General features: G+C 41.4%; 1 protein-coding gene across 1 annotated transcript in view; it reads left to right on the forward strand.

Moving 5' to 3' along the window:
- The first annotated feature begins 14,311 nt into the window (after window positions 1-14,311).
- The window catches only part of LHFPL1 (LHFPL tetraspan subfamily member 1), a 43,467-nt gene continuing 39,584 nt past the window's right edge, over window positions 14,312-18,194 (forward strand). The window contains 3 exon segments of the mRNA XM_033201366.1: window positions 14,312-14,849; window positions 14,852-14,946; window positions 17,572-17,612. Of these exon segments, the coding sequence (XP_033057257.1) occupies window positions 14,498-14,849; window positions 14,852-14,946; window positions 17,572-17,612 (488 nt within the window). The 5' untranslated portion in view covers window positions 14,312-14,497.

Raw genomic sequence — 18,194 nt, forward strand, 5'->3', positions numbered from 1 at the left:
ACTTTACTATTCAAATTTTAGGAATCATTACTCATTAAAAGGCAAGTCCTGCTTGCAAGGATTAGGCAATGTTTGCCTGTAATTCCCAGCAAATATTCTTAATGACAGCCTCCTGGGCAGATCTTCTAAATGGAAGGCATGTTAGAATCCACCAATGTGCCTATTATTTCCCCAGAGATCAGAATTACATCCCAAGAAGTGATGAAATGAAGTTGTTTGGCTGTCAATTGCTTTACTCATTGCTGCCAAGAAAACATGGTTTATATCGCAGGTCACTAGGCAAATGCCCAAATGTTCTCTGGGGTGGTCTTAAGCTAGCACCCGAATACTTAGCCAGAGAACAAAGCTGAGGTTTATAGAGTAGGGCTTTTCTTATTGTATCATCTTTGCTTCCTGCAGCTGTTGCTTCATGGGATTTGGTGGGCAAGTAGTCTAGTTTGTAGCACTGTCTCCACTGGCCAGCCACTGGCCCTATCAGATTACCCCTGTAGAAAAGGTTGCCGTGTATTTCCTGAGCTCCATGTCTCATTTCCTGAGCATTTTTTTTTGGGCGGGCGGGGGACTATCTTGTAGCCTTCACTTTTCCTTCAGCCTCTAAGCCAGCACTGAAATGGCAGAAGACATGTTCATCCTTTTAGCTCTTTTGATGTCCTTCTGTGGTGTGGCTGCCCAGGTCTTTTGGAGCAGCCTGGCTGCCTATACTATTCAGCAAAGCCAGGAAACTATTGCAATGCTGTAATAACCAACGAGATGCCTAGAAACCAAAGTCTTTGTGAGTGAGATCCCAAAATTGACAAAGCTCGGTGATTTGCTTTAGGAGACAGAGGCAAGAACAATGATTTCTTGGTTCTGGAATGCTGCTTCTCTTGTTTCACTGAATTTTCTAAAACTGAGTTTTAGAAAAAATTCTCCAGGAAATGAATTGGGGTGGTCTGGAAAATCAGCCGTGCCACCAATGGCCACTCCTCCACATGATTTGACTGACTGAGAAGAGAGGGATGTTTATGTTAGAAAGTCTTTGAAAGACACTGATGGCTTTGTGGTAAGAGAGGTAGGATGAGAAGAATAACAAAGGAAATACTGTTGAGAAAGTTGGTAGAGGATTTGTTCTTTCAGTTTTCTGGACCATCATTTGGGATACTGCCTGAAGAGTAAAATTCTACTCAAATCTTCACTAACTGGACTATGAGAGAGTGGACTTTCTGTTCCTAAGCTAACCAATCTCATAATTAGCTCAGCATTGAGGTACTTTGAATACAGGGGCCCAAGGTATATAGAATTCTGGTATATAGGACTTTTTAAGAGTTTTGTATTAACATCTTGATGGAAATTTTCACTAAATCTGTTTCCATTTATTTAATTATTTATTTTGTGATGGAATCTCACTCTGTCGCCCAGGCTGGAGTGCAGTGATGCGATCTCAGCTCACTGCAACCTCCACCTCCTGGGTTCAAATGATTCTCCTGCCTCAGCCTCCCAAGTAGCTGGGATTGCAGGCGCCCACTACCATGCCCAGCTAATTTTTGTACTTTTAGTAGAGATGGGGTTTCAACATGTTGGCCAGACTGGTCTCAAACTCCTGACCTCAAGTGATCCGCCTGCCTCGGCCTCCCGAAGTGCTGGAATTACAAGCATGAGCTACTGCGCCTGGCCACTAAATCTGTTTTTATTGGTACATAATACATGTACGTATTTTCAGAGTACAAATGATAATTTGATACATTCATATAATGTGTAAAGATTAAATCAGGGTAATTGGAACATCCATTACCTTAAATATTTCTCTTTTCTTTATCTTAGGAACAATTGAATTATTTTTTGCTAGCTATTTGGAAGTGTACAATAGATTAATGTTAACTATAGTCACCCTACTGATCTGTCACACACTAGGTCTTATTCTAACTGCATATTTATACCCATTGACCAATCTGTACTCATCCTCCTTCCCCGCTGGTTTCCAGGCCTCTGGTAATCATCAATCTACTCTTTATCTTCCTAAATCTGTTTTTTAAAAATTTGCTTAAACATAAATATGCTTACAGAAAGATACTTATAGTGGTGTGAATATAATGCAATTTAGTTTAACTTACCCTATTCAATTTGGACCCAAAATTTGGTACATGATTTTAGTTAAAAAAGGATTTGCAATCTGTTTTATTTTCATCTACTATAAATATAATAAAAATCCTCCCTCAAAAGCTGTTAAAGCAGGCAGCAAGATCCATGAGCAAATTTATTTTTGGTTTACTTCTGAATAATACACAAATTGCACTGCAAAAGCTTAAAAGTTGGTGCAGCAAAATATTTTTGAAATGCATTTTAAAATATATTTTGAAACATATTGTGTAGTGGAGAGAAGCCTATGTGTAACATATGAAACAACTATAATAGCAATCCCATTTTTGTTAATATTGTGTGTAGCTTATAAAGCTACACAGACCAAGATAGAAGTAACTTCTTGAATCCGAGTTCCAGTGGTATGCTGGAGCTGGCTTGTAGCAGCTTCTAAGAATCGATTGTGCTTATCTCTTCCCAATTCTACCTTTACTGATGTCAAGCTGGTAGCTTGAAATTGGCCATGATGGGAGTATTTATACTACGGCAATCAGCAAATGCCACAAATTACGGCTCTTTTGCAGTCCTCCACCTCCCACCTCCCGAAGCCAGTTACTAAATGTTTACCAACACACCACATCACTGCTTAACACTATCAGCTCATCCTTCGAGGTCAAAAAGGAAACTCAACAAAAGAGTTATTGGTTCTCATTTTTATACACTAAAGAATATAAGCTTAATCTCTAGGTTTTCAATCTATAACTGAAACTATAGTTTAGGCAAGGAGTACCTTCCATATCCAAACTGTATTGGTGAGAGGTCACGGAGTTCATATGATTTTAAATTTGCAAACACATATATACAAATTTCCCAAAGTTCAAGGGCAACGGGACTCTAGAAATGATTTTTTTTTTTTTTTTTTTTTACAAAATAATGCTTCTGTCTTTGAAGACTAGAACAGAACATACTGATAAGAGAAGAAGAAACTTTGACAAAAGAGGAAAAAATAACTTAAAATATGTTGGAAAACAACATCAACAGAGGTTCAAAGGATAATTAACAGAAAAATATATTTTCATAAAACTACCAAATGTTTGGCTTAGCTGAACTCCAGTGTGTTGCTAACTCACAGGGAATAGATTTTAACTAGTGTGGGTTAACTGGCACCTTAACAAAGCTGGCAGTAAGCAGTATTTCTTTTTATTTCACCATTTTCCCTTCCTTTCCAACCTCTTTCTCCTCATAATCAATATAATGTCTCTACCATAATCTATCGATGTGTGTTTAACCAGGGGTCAACATCTTTTCTCTGTAAAGAGTCACTTAGTAAATATTTTTAGGCTTTGTGGACCATAAGATCTCTGTCACAACTACTCAACTCTGCAACTGTAGCGTGAAAGCAGCCATAGATGATACATAAGTGAATAAACAGTGGGAGTGTGCCAATAAAACTTTACAAAAACAGACAGCCTACAGGATTTGGCATGCACAGTCTCTGGCTTGCTGACCTCTTGTCTAGACTGCAAAATGCTGTGGGGGTGTTGATCTCATTTGGGAAATGCTACTGTATGCAATAGTGTTTGGCAAATGAGGGATGGGGATGGGGGGCATATATCAGAATCACCTGTCACCCATATCTTACCCTTGCAGAATCTCTTATTCCAGACTGATTAAAAGCAGGATTTAGGTATTCCCTAGTTTCCTTTCCGGTACCCATTTTAGCACCATCCCGTCCCCTAAATACATTACAAGAAGTGTTCCTTTCTCAAGCCTTTCCACATAATCTTAGGAAAGCATGGCTAAAGAGCATTTTTAATTGAAAACATATCAAGAGCCACAGAAGCAAGAATTTTTTTTTTTTTTCTGAGAGAGCGTTCAGCTGTTAAGAACAGGAAAGAAAATTTTGCCCAATAAATTAGATTATTATTTATTATACACTTAAGTGTCTATAGAGAAAAGAGGATAAAAAGAAGAAAGTAAAATGAAAGCAAAATGGTACTCTTCTTAGAGTTTCCAATAATGATAGGTTCCCCAAATGACAGGTTTAATCACTAAGCAAAGGGCAATATTTACTGCTGTGTATAGAGTGGGGATCATCTATTTTTTATATGTCAACATTTTCAGCCATATCTCACACAGTTACTACGTGTCAGTTAATATTAACCTATTTTTAATGAAGGAGGGCCTAACATTTCTTTTTACATAATCCTATGTCTGAAGCAATGGCTCTTAAGGGAATGACAGTTTGGAGATTAAAACTTAGTTGGGGGGCTTACACTGCCAAAAGTCTGACATTATACCTAAGGGGTCATCTGTGCTTCCCCCAGAAACATGATGGCCTCAGTAAGCCATGATTACAGATGGAAATGTGATTTATTACTGTGTTGTAGAACAAAATGGTAAAAATTGCTGATGGAAAGTTGCTAGATAGACAAATACATGCATGAATATAAGATTACATCACTGATAAAAGGCAGGATACAAGTGGTATACACAGAAGGCAGGAGAAACTTTGTAAGCTCATTAAAGAATCATGGTACAATTAATATGCTAATTTATGGACATATTTTGAATTATGGCCACAAAATGCTAGAAAATAGGCCTAATCACCTTTGTAGAATTCTGGTGAGGGAACTGGGCCATCAGAGAAGCATAGATACTTTGGATCAGTCCAGTGTGCTCTGTTAAGGGAACCATTCTTCCTTCTAATTCATTTGGATTTGTTCAACAAAGTTCCCCATTCACAGGACATCTAGGAGGGGAAAAGAGACATGTATGAAAATAATAATAATAACAATAATAATAATACAAGGTAGAAGATAATAAGTTTCCTAAAATATGAAGTGTCAGGGACATTCACACGTGGAAAATATGACATCAGTTTGGAGTAGAACATCAGGCAAAGCTCCATTCATCTCCAGACCACTCAGCTCTTTTCCCAAGCAGAGGAGCAGTTATTAGTGCACTGGGAGAAATTAAACACTGACTTTTGATTGTATTATTACTATAAAAATATGTTAGTTATTCCTTCCAATGTATGATTTCCACAAATTCTTAAATGTAAGCTCATTACAACTTGGAGCCAAAGATTGCTCTGCTGGAGCATCTTCCCCATCAAGCAATGGAAATCAGTTTGGGGAGAAGAGGTTGTTCTGTCTTATTCTATTTAGGCATGTGTTCTCTCAGTCACTTCTAGCCACATGGGTCTGCTACCTACCGTGGTAGAGACTATTTAGGTCACTGGAGGAAAATTAGAGATAATCTCTGTTCCTCAGCAGGCTTTTGGGCAGTAAGTGAGGAAGTAAGATAACGCAGTTCAAGAGCGGGCATACCTGCGCGCATGCGCGCGCGCGCGCGCGCACGCACACACATACACAAACACACACACAAAGCTGAATTGAATTGTCCGCTGTGAGGTTGGAGGTTTGGGGACTCTGTGCCCACTAAGCTACTTTCTATTTCAAGTGCCTGTATGTCTGAGGCTGGGTTTGAAGCCTCCAGCGTGTTTGGAGTTAATCCCCATTAGGTTGGACTCCGCCCCTTTCTCCCAAAGGTAAAGCAAGGTTTTCAGGCATCACTGCAAAGGGCAGCTAGTATTCCCATCCTTGTCTAACAAGCTGTGAGGAGAAGTTGTTTCTGAGATCTGACCCTGAAGAGAGGGAACAAGTCAGTCAGCCTTCGTGGTCAGAAGGTAAATATGCAACTTGGGCCAAATGCAATTCAAACAGCTGGATAAGAAACTGCTTTGCTCTCCCCTTGCTCAGCCCCCCTTCTCCCTTTCCTTTCTCCGGTTTCCTGTCCTTTCATCTCAAAGCTCAGAGAAGCCGTTTTCTACCCAAGGGCAGCCTGGTGCTTTTTTATTTCTTCATAGTCCGTTGTTTGCACAGAGGCTAAGATGAATCAGGGCTGGATTCCTATTTCATATTGACAAGATTTGAGGACCTAAGGGTTAAGTGCTAGTTGGTTTCCCCAGGGGAGTTGGTAACCTGAGGAGAGGAAGTGCCTGTTTCTGGGAGTGGAGAGAGTGATTTTGTTATGACCTGTCTATACAAGTAAAAATGGATCCGGTTTGCTAATGTGGTAGGTTGATCCCCTAGATTTGCCTAAATCTGAGGGGTTATGCGACTGAAATGGGGTAATGAAGCTAAACTGAAATGCAAATATTGAGGCCTCTTAGGCTGGAAATAAAAGAATGCATCCATTCGGTAAATATTTATGAGTTCCTACTATGTGCGCCAAGGCATGACAATATCCAAAAAACCTGAAATACTTAAACTACAAATCCATTCTTGCAAAGAACACTCGGCCAGGTGGTTTCATTTTGTCGTGGGGAACTGAAAATAGAACGAAGCCTAGGGGTGAGGAAAAATCACCCAGGGAGTGGTTGTGGGGAGAGAAAGGGGAAAGGAGAAATGTTCTAATTCTTAGATGGCTTCAAATCTTTTCCATTACTTATGAGAGAATAGGGTCTTTTCTGGTAGAAAGGGAGAGAATTGATACCTACTCTGGTGTTAGGTATAGTGCAGATGTTGTTTCACTTGAATTTTATGCTTAATCATTTCCATTTTATAAATGAAACCAAAACTCACAGGTTTTAAGTGATCTTTTTATGGGCATATAGCCTGTAAGGGGCAGACTTCAGGACTCTGTCTCTGATCTGATTTCAAAATTGTGACTCTTCCACTAAAACAGTATTCCTCAATCATTAGTTCCCATTAGAATCAATTGGGGATTTTTAACAATATGAATTCCCATAAATTCGAATTCAGTGAATCTAGGAGGGGGTGACATAGTCTGCATTTTGAACAAGAATTGAAAGTGATTCTAAACAAGCATTGAAAGTGATTCTGTTGAGAAACATTCTTGATATACCATGCTGCCTCTCAACTTCTCTGAAGTGATTGGAAAAGCAATCAGCCCATCTTCTTCCCATATAGGCCAGATTCACTCAATGGAAGTGGTCAGCCGTGGTGACATTTTATTCCCAGCTTATACAATGGGGGAGAGAGACTAATGGGCAACAATAACATGGCTGGTGTTTAGAACTTAACAGTGTCTTGCCAGGGATCTTGATAGGGGTAGTTTCTATTTTTATTTTTATTTATTTATTTATTTATTTATTTATTTTTTTTGAGGCGGAGTCTCGCTCTGTCGCCCGGACTGGAGTGCAGTGGCCGGATCTCAGCTCACTGCAAGCTCCGTCTCCCAGGTTTACGCCATTCTCCTGCCTCAGCCTCCCGAGTAGCTGGGACTACAGGCGCCCGCCACCTCGCCCGGCTAGTTTTTGTATTTTTTTTAGTAGAGACGGGGTTTCACCGTGTTAGCCAGGATGGTCTCGATCTCCTGACCTCGTGATCCGCCCGTCTCGGCCTCCCAAAGTGCTGGGATTACAGGCTTGAGCCACCGCGCCCGGCCGATAGGGGTAGTTTCTAACTAGCTGACAGTGTGAGACAGAACTCGTAGCCAACCAGCTTATCACTGAAGATGATGGCACCTGTCTAGCCAGAATAAGAACTGAGATGAAGCTCTCTTATTGGCACCTCACTTTTAAAATCAAAGGACAGATGGGGAGCTCAAGGAGCAGCATCTTGGGGAGAGGGAAGGAGAGAGAAGCTCATATGAAATTTGGGGAGGTTATTCTAGTTCCTACCTTTTCAGTCTCAAACTCTGGAGAAAAGAAATAGCCCAGGACCTGATGTGGAGGTTCTTTTTCTGAGCTCACTTTGTCTCTGCATGGTCAAATATATTTATTTAGAGTTGATCATTTCAAAGTTATCAATTGCTCAGTTAGTCGTTTCTCTCCACTTAGTCTCTGACTTCCTGCCTTTTAATGCCTTACCAGCTTGTGAGCATTCCCACCTCTGGATGGAGAGATGCAAATAAACACATAAACTCACCCAACACAGTTTTACTAGTCTTTCTACCCCAAACTAAAAGAGGAGGGAAGGAAGAAGAAGGCCCAGAAAGAGGTTCAGCAAACATGAAATCTGAGGAATTTGAAATAAAAGACATAAGTCAAAAGAGAGATCTTCTTAGAGTCACCAAGGTAGAAATGGAAAATAAAGCCCTTTGAGTGAGTACATCGTGAGATGATTTCAGGCACAGGAGAACTCAGAGCACTTCTCATAATGGAGGTAGCCAGGAGAGAAGAAACCCCTGAGCGAGATAGGTAGCAGAACATGAGGAGAGAAATGTTGGGGGAGTAGCAGTATTTTTTTTTTAAAGCTTTGTCTGAAACAGACAGATCTAACATGGTCAGGCTGCTCATATACCCAACTTGATATAAGGAGTCACATCAGTCCAACACGTTTCTCTGGAGCAGGACTCTATTTACCCACTGGAAACATATGCCTGCATATCTCGTTCATTTCCTAGGGAAGTCTCAACTCTGGGTAAGATGTATTTGTAACAGGATTGGCAGGAAGACAATGCACACTGTCTGGGGGTGTGAGGAGAAAGGCCTGTTCACATTCCTTTGCCAACACCAGTGCCAAGAAAGCTTCTCTTCACAGACCAGTCCTAAACCACCAGTCTTGCAAGCATGTTTCTCTCAGCAGCTGTTAAGTCACTGACTCCCTTTCTTACCATTTCATGTTCTAGTCTTTAATTTGCTTACTGTTTTGCCTGTACCCTCTTACCCTGGGAAAGGCAGTACTTTCCTTAACTCAGAAGTTGCACAACAAGCTCAAGTGGGAACAAAAGGATTTGTGTCTTTTTCTGTGAGTACTGGGGAGGAGGTGATAGAGGAAGGAGTAGATTTGTTTTTCTCCACCAAGAGAAATATAAAAGCAACGTTTCACTTTCACTGATACTTCATTGTAAGTGCCCATATATGAGCAGGTATACAAGAGAGTGAAAAAAAAAGTGAGAACAAATTATTAAAGGCTTGGCAATTGGACACCACAGGGAGAGGGAGAATGCTCATTATGGGGAAAAAGGCTAAAGATCTCCTGCTAGCAATCGAGTTGATGAAGGGCTCTCATCTGGAAGATGGTAGCTAGCTGTTCTGCATTCCCTCTGAGGACCCAACAAAAGGATCTGGCCTTAGGTTGCAACAAGCAAAGTTTATAAAGGCATGTGACAAATTATTTATTGACAGTGAGAGTTGTTAAGCTACTCAGAGATATTATAGATTCCCCTTTCCTAGAGTTCTTTAAAAGTAATAGAGATAACCATTTGCCATGTGTGGTTTAGGTGGGTTTCCTGCATCATATAGGTTGAGGTGACTTCTACCCACAAGGCTGTGCTAGAATGGCTAGCATTATCTCTAATGATGAGCAAACATTAGGCTTTAGTAAGGATAGCAAATTCAGAACAGAACTCATGCTTTTATCCTATTTATGACAACTTTCTGGCAGCATTCACTGCATCTCATACAACCAATCTCGGAAACAGGCTTGCGACCCATCTAGCAGATTAAAAAACCTGAGGAATGAGGGATAATGTGACACCTAGAGAGAGAGGTTCAGCTGCAGTCCTATCAATGCCTAGTAACTCGACCACTCAGCAGGAGCATCAGGGTGAGTTCTTGGTTCCTGAAACCCAGTGTGGCTGTTTGGCTGGAAATTCCAGGACAGGGAAACAAAGCTGTTACATATATGAAGTATACAACAGGAATTAAGATAGAATTAAATGTAGCATTGTTTGTGATGTCTAGTTATGTAAATATAAAGTGACTTAGCCGGTTTCTGGGAATGAACTTGGATTCCTTCGGAGAGTTGTCATGAAGGAGATTACTCCATTGCAGGTGGCATAATTAAAAGCATTTTCTAGAATACACTTCACTGTCCACCACATGTGAACATAAAGCAGTGTGTGTGAACAGACTACATGTGCCCTGAGGCCTCTCTATCCAGCCACAAGAGAAGTTGGGCTGAGACTCATATTGTGTTCAGAAACTATTAAGCAATTGGATCTCTGAGATCTCTACCTTGACTCCATTCAAGTCAAGTCTATGATTTAGAAAGGTTTACATTTGAAGTATACAAGCTTCATATCTTCAATGTTTAATTCCACGGTCACTTTTAACTTTATATTGTTTGAGTCCTGAAAAGAGAATATTAAAGAATTATCTGTGGCAGTGATTCTTAAACTGCTGTCCATGGATCGTGCTAGCCCATAACATCTCTAGTCCTAAATAGGGTGACCATTTCATCCAAGATTGTTTGGGACTTTCCTGGTTTTATCACTGCAAATTCTACATCCCAGGAAACCCCTGAGTCCCGGGGAAACTGACATGGTTGGTCACCTTAGTCATAAATGAAATAAAGGCTATGAATTTTCCCTAAAGTTGAAAGTACTTCATCTAAATTCTGAAGGACAATGAGTTTTTCTAAAGCTAAACATATTTAATTTAAATTGAATTTTGAGAATTTGCCTTCCTATGTCTTGGCTTCAAAAACGTTACTTTTAAACTGAAATCATGGTAACAGTAGTTGATAGTATTGTAGTTTAATTTAACAGCTTCATTTGTCACAGGTGAGGACAACCATATATTACAACCCCTCCCCTTATTTCTACTGTAGTCTCGGTACTACACAGAGATAGTCCGATCCTCTGCCTTAAGTTCTCTGCCCCTCCTACTGGTTGTTATATTGGGACTTTTAAAAAAATTTTATTTTTCCATAAGTTATTGGGGTACAGGTGATATTTGGTTACATGAGTAAGTTCTTTAGTGGTGATTTGTGACATTTTGGTGTACCCATCACGCAAGCAGTATACACTGCACCATATTTGTAGTCTTTTATCTCTCGCCTTCTGCCCAACTCCCCAAAGTCCATTGTGTCATTCTTATGCCTTTGCATCTTCATAGCTTAGCTCCCACATACCAGTGAGAAATATGATGTTTAGTTTTTCATTCCTGAGTTACATCACTTAGAATAATAGTCTCCAATCTCATCCAGGTCACTGCAATAATGACTTCTTTTCCTCTAGGTAGATACCCAGTAGTGGGATTGCTGGATCAAATAGTAGTTCTACTTTTAGTTCTTTAGGGAATCTCCACACTGTTTTCCACAGTGTACTAGTATACACCCACCATTGGTATAGAAGTGTTCCCTGTTCACTGCATCCATGCCAACATTTACTGTTTTTTGATTTTTTGATTATGGCCATTCTTGAAGGATAAGGTGGCATTGCATTGTGGTTTCGATTTGCATTTCCCTGATCATTAGTGGTGATGAGTATTTTTTTTCATATGTCTGTTGTCCATTTGTATATCTTTTTTTAAGAATTGTCTGTTCATGTCTTTAGACAACTTTCTGATGGGATTGTTTGTTTTCTTTTTCTTACTGATTTGTTTGAGTTCATTGTAGATTCTGGATATTAGTCCTTTGTCAAATGTATAGATTGTGAAGATTTTCTCTCACTCTGTGGATTGTCTGCTTACTCTGCTGACCATTCCTTTTGCCATGCAAAAGCTTTTTAGTTTAATTAGGTCCCAGCTGTTTATCTTTGTTTTATTGCGTTTGCTTTTGGGTTCTTGGTCATGAAATCCTTGCCTAAGCCAATGTCTAGAAGGGTTTTTTCAATGCTATCTTCTAGAATCTTTATAGTTTCAGGTCTTGGGTTTAAGTCCTTAATCCGTCTTCAGTTGATTTTTGTATAAGGTGAGAGATGAGGATCCAGCTTCATTCTCCTAATTGTGGCTAGCCAATTATTCCAGCGCCATTTGTTGAAAAGGGTGTCCTTTCCCCACTTTTTGTTTTTGTTTGCTTTCTCAATGACCATTTGGCTGTATTTGGGTTTTTCTGGGTTCTCTATTCTGTTCCATTGGTCTATATGCCTATTTTTATACCAGTACCACGCTGTTTTGGTGACTGGCCTTATAGTATAGTTTGAAATCAGGTAGCATGATGCTTCCAGATTTGTTCTTTTTGCTTCATACTGGGACTTTTGATCTCCAGGTGATGATGTCCATGAGGGACATTTGGAGTTAGTTTTGACTACAAGTGCTGAGATTGAAAGAAATCATGTTCTTGCCCTGACGGTGTTTGCACTATGTCTGGAGAATTTGGGTTTCCTTCTGTCTTCCCTGGACTTCTTTCCTGATTCTTCAACATTATTTTTTTAATTCTCTATGGGAAATCATGGAGGCTTTTAATTGTAGTACTTTTGGGGTAATACTGTAGGGGAAGCCTTCAGGTAAAAGAGAAGTGAGTAATTATGGCTTTGCCATTGAATCACTGTGTACCCTTGGGTAGGTCACTTGTCTTTCTGAACTCAATTTACTCATTTGTAAATTTGGGGTAATATCTTTCTTACTAAACTAAGAAGACCGTTGGGCAGAGCACATACAATAATGGATTTGGAAGGGATTGTGATGACACAGCTAATAGCTGTTTGTCAGCTTGTTTCCTCTCCTCCTCTGGCCTGGGCTTCTTCATCAGGAAATGAGTCTGTAACGGAGGGCTGCTTGCACTTTTTGTAATCTTACAAACTCTAATATAACAAACAGAGGCATTACCTCATTGCGGCCAACCATACCTGCTGTCTAACAGCAATTACTCAAAACTAGTTTCACTTCTCCCCCTGTTGCCTTTCAATCCCTCATCACATCTTTCTCTCATTCCTCCCATTCTCAACCACAAAGCCTAATTCCCAGGGGCCCAGCTCAGGGCACTTTCTTCCCAAGCCCTAACATTCCAGAGTAAGCACCTGCAATTTACGATCTCTGCTCCCTTCCTGCACAAAACACATAGCACAAAATACATATGTATCAAGAGGGGAATTGTGGTTGAGTAAAAAAAGAGCAGTATATTAAGAATCAAATAACTGGGCTCTGATCTGGCCAGTGTACCTCACTAGCCCTTCACCCTTGAGTAAATCACTTCCTCTCCATATTCCCATCTGTAAAGTGATGGAGAGGGGGTAGTTTAACATTGCCTGGTAGAAAAGTACTGGCCTAGGCATCCGCAGATCAGGTTTCTGGTTCTGATGTTGCTGCTTGCTAACTTACTCTGTGACTTGAAGAAAATCACTTCCTCCTTTACTGGGCCAAATTCTCCCATATGTAAAACAAGAAGGTTGGATTAAATGATTCATTAAGTTCCCTACCCATCTGGAAATTGAATGATTCTATGAAATGGCTTTCACTAAACAAACGTGAATTGAACTGCCTGCTCTGTGTCAGGCACTGTTTGACGATGGTTGTGAAAGGGCTCATGACTGAGACCCTGAGACACTTAGTACCTCTGCTGCTTGTTCCTGTCAGTGTCTAAAATTGGGAATGTGGCAATGACCCTATACAGCCAGTTCCTGTACTTCCCCTGCTTTGGGTCCCCCAACCTCCTTCCCCGTCCTCTACACCACCACATATAACTTTAAGCAATGGTGGTGAATCATGGAGAAGTTTTTGAAACATATTCCACCATCTGCCTGCTGGAGACATTCACAGTCCTGTCATCAAGCTGCAGTGTGGTCTCTAACCGGCCCAGTAGAGAAACAGGCCAGAAAGCAATGGCAGATTAATGGAGTTGGGAGGAAAGTTGTTGATTTTTGACAGAGGGGTCTGTGAAAACCATTTGTGAGCTGAGCTGAGGAACTAGATCTGGAAAGACTCTCAGCATCTTGATTACAAGATTACTTGTTCCAGAAAGGACCTTGAAAGGTCCTTACAGCTATATGTTCCTGCTGCAAGGTAGGGAGTGCCTGATCCTGATCTATTTCAGAATTTTGAGAAGCTTTTTGGATTATATCCAGCAAAGGACGAGGAAGCTTTTCTTAATAGCCAGTCCAGAGTTAACCTCTCCTGGTTGGAAACTGCCTCCCATTTCGATTGTAGAAAAGTGACTGATCAGCACTCTCTCAGTGACAAGCACAGGGTATGAGACTAGACACTCCTTATTTTATTCTATCCGTTTTAACCTGGCTGATGCATCCCAGTTGAAAAGCCCACACTAACACACTGCTGGACATCTTACCAAAGTCAAATGGGAACAACCTGGAACTCCATGGCGAGGTGTCTTTCTCTCTTACCCCTTATAGTAGGGGCAGGTCCTGCTAAGTTGTCTTTCTTCTCCTTCACTCACTGAAAACAACTTTGTTCCTGATCCTCTTCAGATATTGTCTTCTTCCAAGCTACCAGGCCAGGAAGTCCATTCAGCTGGAAGCTGGGACAGCAGCCTTGTTTTCATTTGGTCTCCTTTCCTGCTACTTGTTTCACGATGTATGTCAAGAGTTAAAAGCTGTCTGATCCGGCTGTATTTGAGTTGGCAGAGCAGACCCTAATTCAGTTATCTGGTTCCTCCATTGCAGCCTAAAGACCATAGAACTCTAAATCAGGCAGAAGGAAGGGAAGGTGGGAAAAGTACTGAAAAGCAAAATCCACAGGGATCCAAACGGTCCTCGAGAGAATAATCTTATCCAGAAGCAATGAACAAGTGGCACATAATTGAGCCCCAGGACTGGCCAACCAGATGAAAAATAGGCCAGTGGAGCCTACATGGTAACTTACTGCATTTGGTGCTGTGATCCAACTCATCTCCCCATCCCTGCAGAGAAACCTGTGACCATGAGGAGCAGCCTGACCATGGTGGGAACCCTCTGGGCCTTCCTGTCCCTTGTTACTGCTGTGACCAGTTCTACCAGTTACTTCCTACCTTATTGGCTCTTTGGATCCCAGCTGGGGAAGCCAGTGTCATTCAGTACATTCCGGAGGTGCAACTACCCTGTGCGGGGAGAGGAACACAGTCTGATCATGGTGGAAGAATGTGGGCGCTATGCCAGCTTCAATGCCATCCCAAGCCTGGCCTGGCAGATGTGCACGGTGGTGACAGGTGCCGGCTGTGCTCTGCTACTCTGGTGGCACTAGCTGCTGTCCTGGGTTGCTGCATGGAGGAGCTCATCTCCAGAATGATGGGACGTTGCATGGGAGCAGCGCAATTGTTGGAGGTAAGACTGTGCTTCTAGGATTGAGTGGGTTGGGTAGTTGGGGCAGGGAGGAGTGGGGAGTGTAGCCTTATGGGGAAACCCATTCTCATCCCCTTCAGTTTGTCCAACTCTAAGGCTATGAATGAAGTCTTCTTTAAAATATTTAGTCTAAGACTTCCCAAACTGCAATCAATATCAGAGTTTTATTCACAGTAAATTTGGCTAGTAGGCAAAGTTGATCTCTGTTGTTTACCCTCTATTTTTGTTACCTTCATCTGCCTGCAGGTAGCCCATTTAAAAACATTATGTATTAATATATCTGCCTTCCAGAGGCAGCAGCATACACTCTAGTATTACTGCTCCAATATAAACTTAATCTCTAGTAGTCCTGCTCTCTGGTAGTTATGTCAGAGAACAGTGATCTGATAAACACATACACACAGGTGCAAATTACTAACAGTTCTCATCAAAGAAATACACCTCTAATAGTGAAATGCTAGGTACGAGACAAACTGTAGATGACTACTTATTTGGAACACATCTAAAGCTAGACTTATCTGGCAACTATTAGCAATCTACCCAGACTTCTTGTGACCTTGACCCACCTTACTTGTTCTTCCCCTCATTCAGGCTCACCCTTACTTTAGTGAAGGGAACCTGAGATACTGGCAATGTGTGGACTGGCTAGAAAAAGCAAAATGAAAAAATGGAAGACTTCAGAAAGACAATAAGAGCTGTACAATTTGAACATCTGAGAAGAAAAAACAAATTTAGAAAGACAGGAAAATATATATGTGAATATTTGAGTATTTTGCAAAACCTAGATTAGGCACTGGGAAAAAGTGCTGGTAGAATCTACCGCTGAAGTTTGCTGTTACAGAGTTTTAGAATTATTATCCAATTCATAATCATTATTATCTCCATTAGCATGACAGTGTGGGTCACTAGAGCCAGGAAACTTGGATTTCACTTCTGTTTTTTTCACCAAGTTGCTGTGTGACCATAGTGGGAAAATGACATGACCTTTCCTATGCTTCACTTCCTTTGAATTTGTCCCCTGGTGATATAGTCCAGATCTGATCTTTCTTTCTTCTGCCCAATGACTGCATTCAGGTGGCCTTAGAGTGAGATGGCAGTGATGAGCTAAGACAGTGGTTCTCAATGGGGACTACTTTTGCACGCCCCTCCCCCTGGAAGACATTTGGTAATGTCTGGAGGCATTTTAAACTGTCACAACTTGGGGAGGGTTCTACTGACATCCAGTGGGTGAAGGTGAGGGATGCTGATGAACGTCTACAATGCACAAGACGAAGACAACACTCCCCTACAACCACAAAGAGGTATCCAGCCAAAATGTTAATAGTTCCAAGTTTGGGAAACCCTGGGCTAGGCTACTATGGTTTCCTGGCCTGATTATGAAAAGCATCAGACTCTTTTTGTAATACCAATTAAGGTGATGCTCTGGTTTCCTCTTTTCTCAGACTTTAAAAGTTTTAAATCTGAATTACCATTCTAGCCTCCTTCATTTCTGATTTTTCCCACCGTTTAGCCACTAATGGGTTTTTAGCCACATTGGAATGTATAATTAGGTTAGTTTCTTCCCTTTGAAAACTGTAATACTACACCAGTTGCTAAGGTGATCTAAGCCAATTATCTTAGCTGGCTTTGGAAGCTCCATGGGTATTACAAATAGGTCTTAGGCTTACCTTTCACTTTTATTTTTAAACATGCTATAATTAACTCAGCACTGCTATGAACACATTATTTCAGGAAGTGACACTTGGCTGATAGGGCAGAGGGGTCATCCTTGCAATTCGTATTCATAGCCCTGGAGCCCAGTTCTGTGCCTGGCACAAAGCAGATGTTCAGTAACTGTAGAAAGAATGAATGCATGGCTAAGGCAATATCTAGCATATGTTGGGATAAACTGAATGTGTGACAGCTGGATTAGTTCACATCCTTTCCTCTTTTTCCAGGCTTCCATGCAGGGATGTTAGCACCCTGAGCTCTCATCTCTTCTGACAAAAGAGTGACAGTTTAGTTTCACTTGTATTTCTAAGAGTTTCCAGCAGAGTGAGGAGGGGCTGACTGTCAAGAATCAGAAAGCCTAGCAACAGCCTCTATCCAATTCCACACATTAAAGCAGCTCCCATACCCCCAGCTTGCTTCCTCTTTTGGGCTCAACTGAGACTTTCACAAAGCATTCATAATTCTCCATATGATGCATTTCAGTTGATTTCACCTACTAGGTATAGAAACTCAAATGAAATTGTTGATGGGGGATGTGGGAAGGTAGTGGAGATTTGGATATTCACAGCTTGGGCGGGACAGAACTTTGAGTGGCAGGTATCACATAGAGGAAATAAAAACATGAGCATCATTTTAGTTTCACATGATTCTGCCGTTCTATATCCACATGAGCCTTGCTCATAGGAACATAGTCACAGTGTTCACATGTAGATGAGGGTCTTTAAAGCTCAAGAAGAAAATGCCGTTTGGCAGTAGTCCTACAAATCTTCAAGACCCTGGGTGTGCTACCAGGTTTATCCCTGGGCAGGGAATTGATATTGGGACAGATCGCTAGACATCCACAACTTCCCCATCTGTAATACCAGTCAATTAAGAACCATTCCTGCCTCCTTTTAGAGACTGGTGGCTGTCCAGGTTATATCAGATGTGCAAGAATGGTGAGGGTTGCTTGGATGAACTTACTAGAAGCCCCTTGGCATATGACTGTGACCTAAGGATCTTTGGACATCTTTGGCCTGACCCTCTGAGACAGGCTTTGCCAGTGGAAGGAAACCAAAGCTGGGCAGCATTTTGGGCCCAATGGATAAAAGACAGTAGAGAAAGAGTTTGGGAGATTAAGTTCAAACTTGTGTAGCTGAGGGGAATTGATTTTGTTGCTTCAGGCCTGGCTGCTTCTCAGCAGCTAGTGCATTAACTGAAATACATTGGAGGAGGAGTCAATTTCTGTCAGGTCTGGTTTCTCTCTGCCAGACCCCAACCACTGAAGAGATGGAGTATCCATTAAGAACTACCCCCTCCCCCACCTGACTCTTGTTCCCCCATTTGGCGGCTGCCCACAGAGATGAGTTGTGGGAAGTGGGAGAGACAGGAAGAAATAAAGAGCTGCTGGCCTGACTCATACTCAGCAAGGTGACCTGATGGGGCCCATGGGTCCCATTTGCTCCACCTGTAGCTGATCCATCTGGACAAGCCTCGGGTCCAGAGAGCCTTCCACTGGGACCTCCATGCCCTGCTCCAAT

This window comes from Trachypithecus francoisi, unplaced genomic scaffold (genome assembly GCF_009764315.1).
Source record: "Trachypithecus francoisi isolate TF-2019V2 unplaced genomic scaffold, Tfra_2.0 Lachesis_group6, whole genome shotgun sequence".
NCBI classification, from domain to species: Eukaryota; Metazoa; Chordata; class Mammalia; order Primates; family Cercopithecidae; genus Trachypithecus; species Trachypithecus francoisi.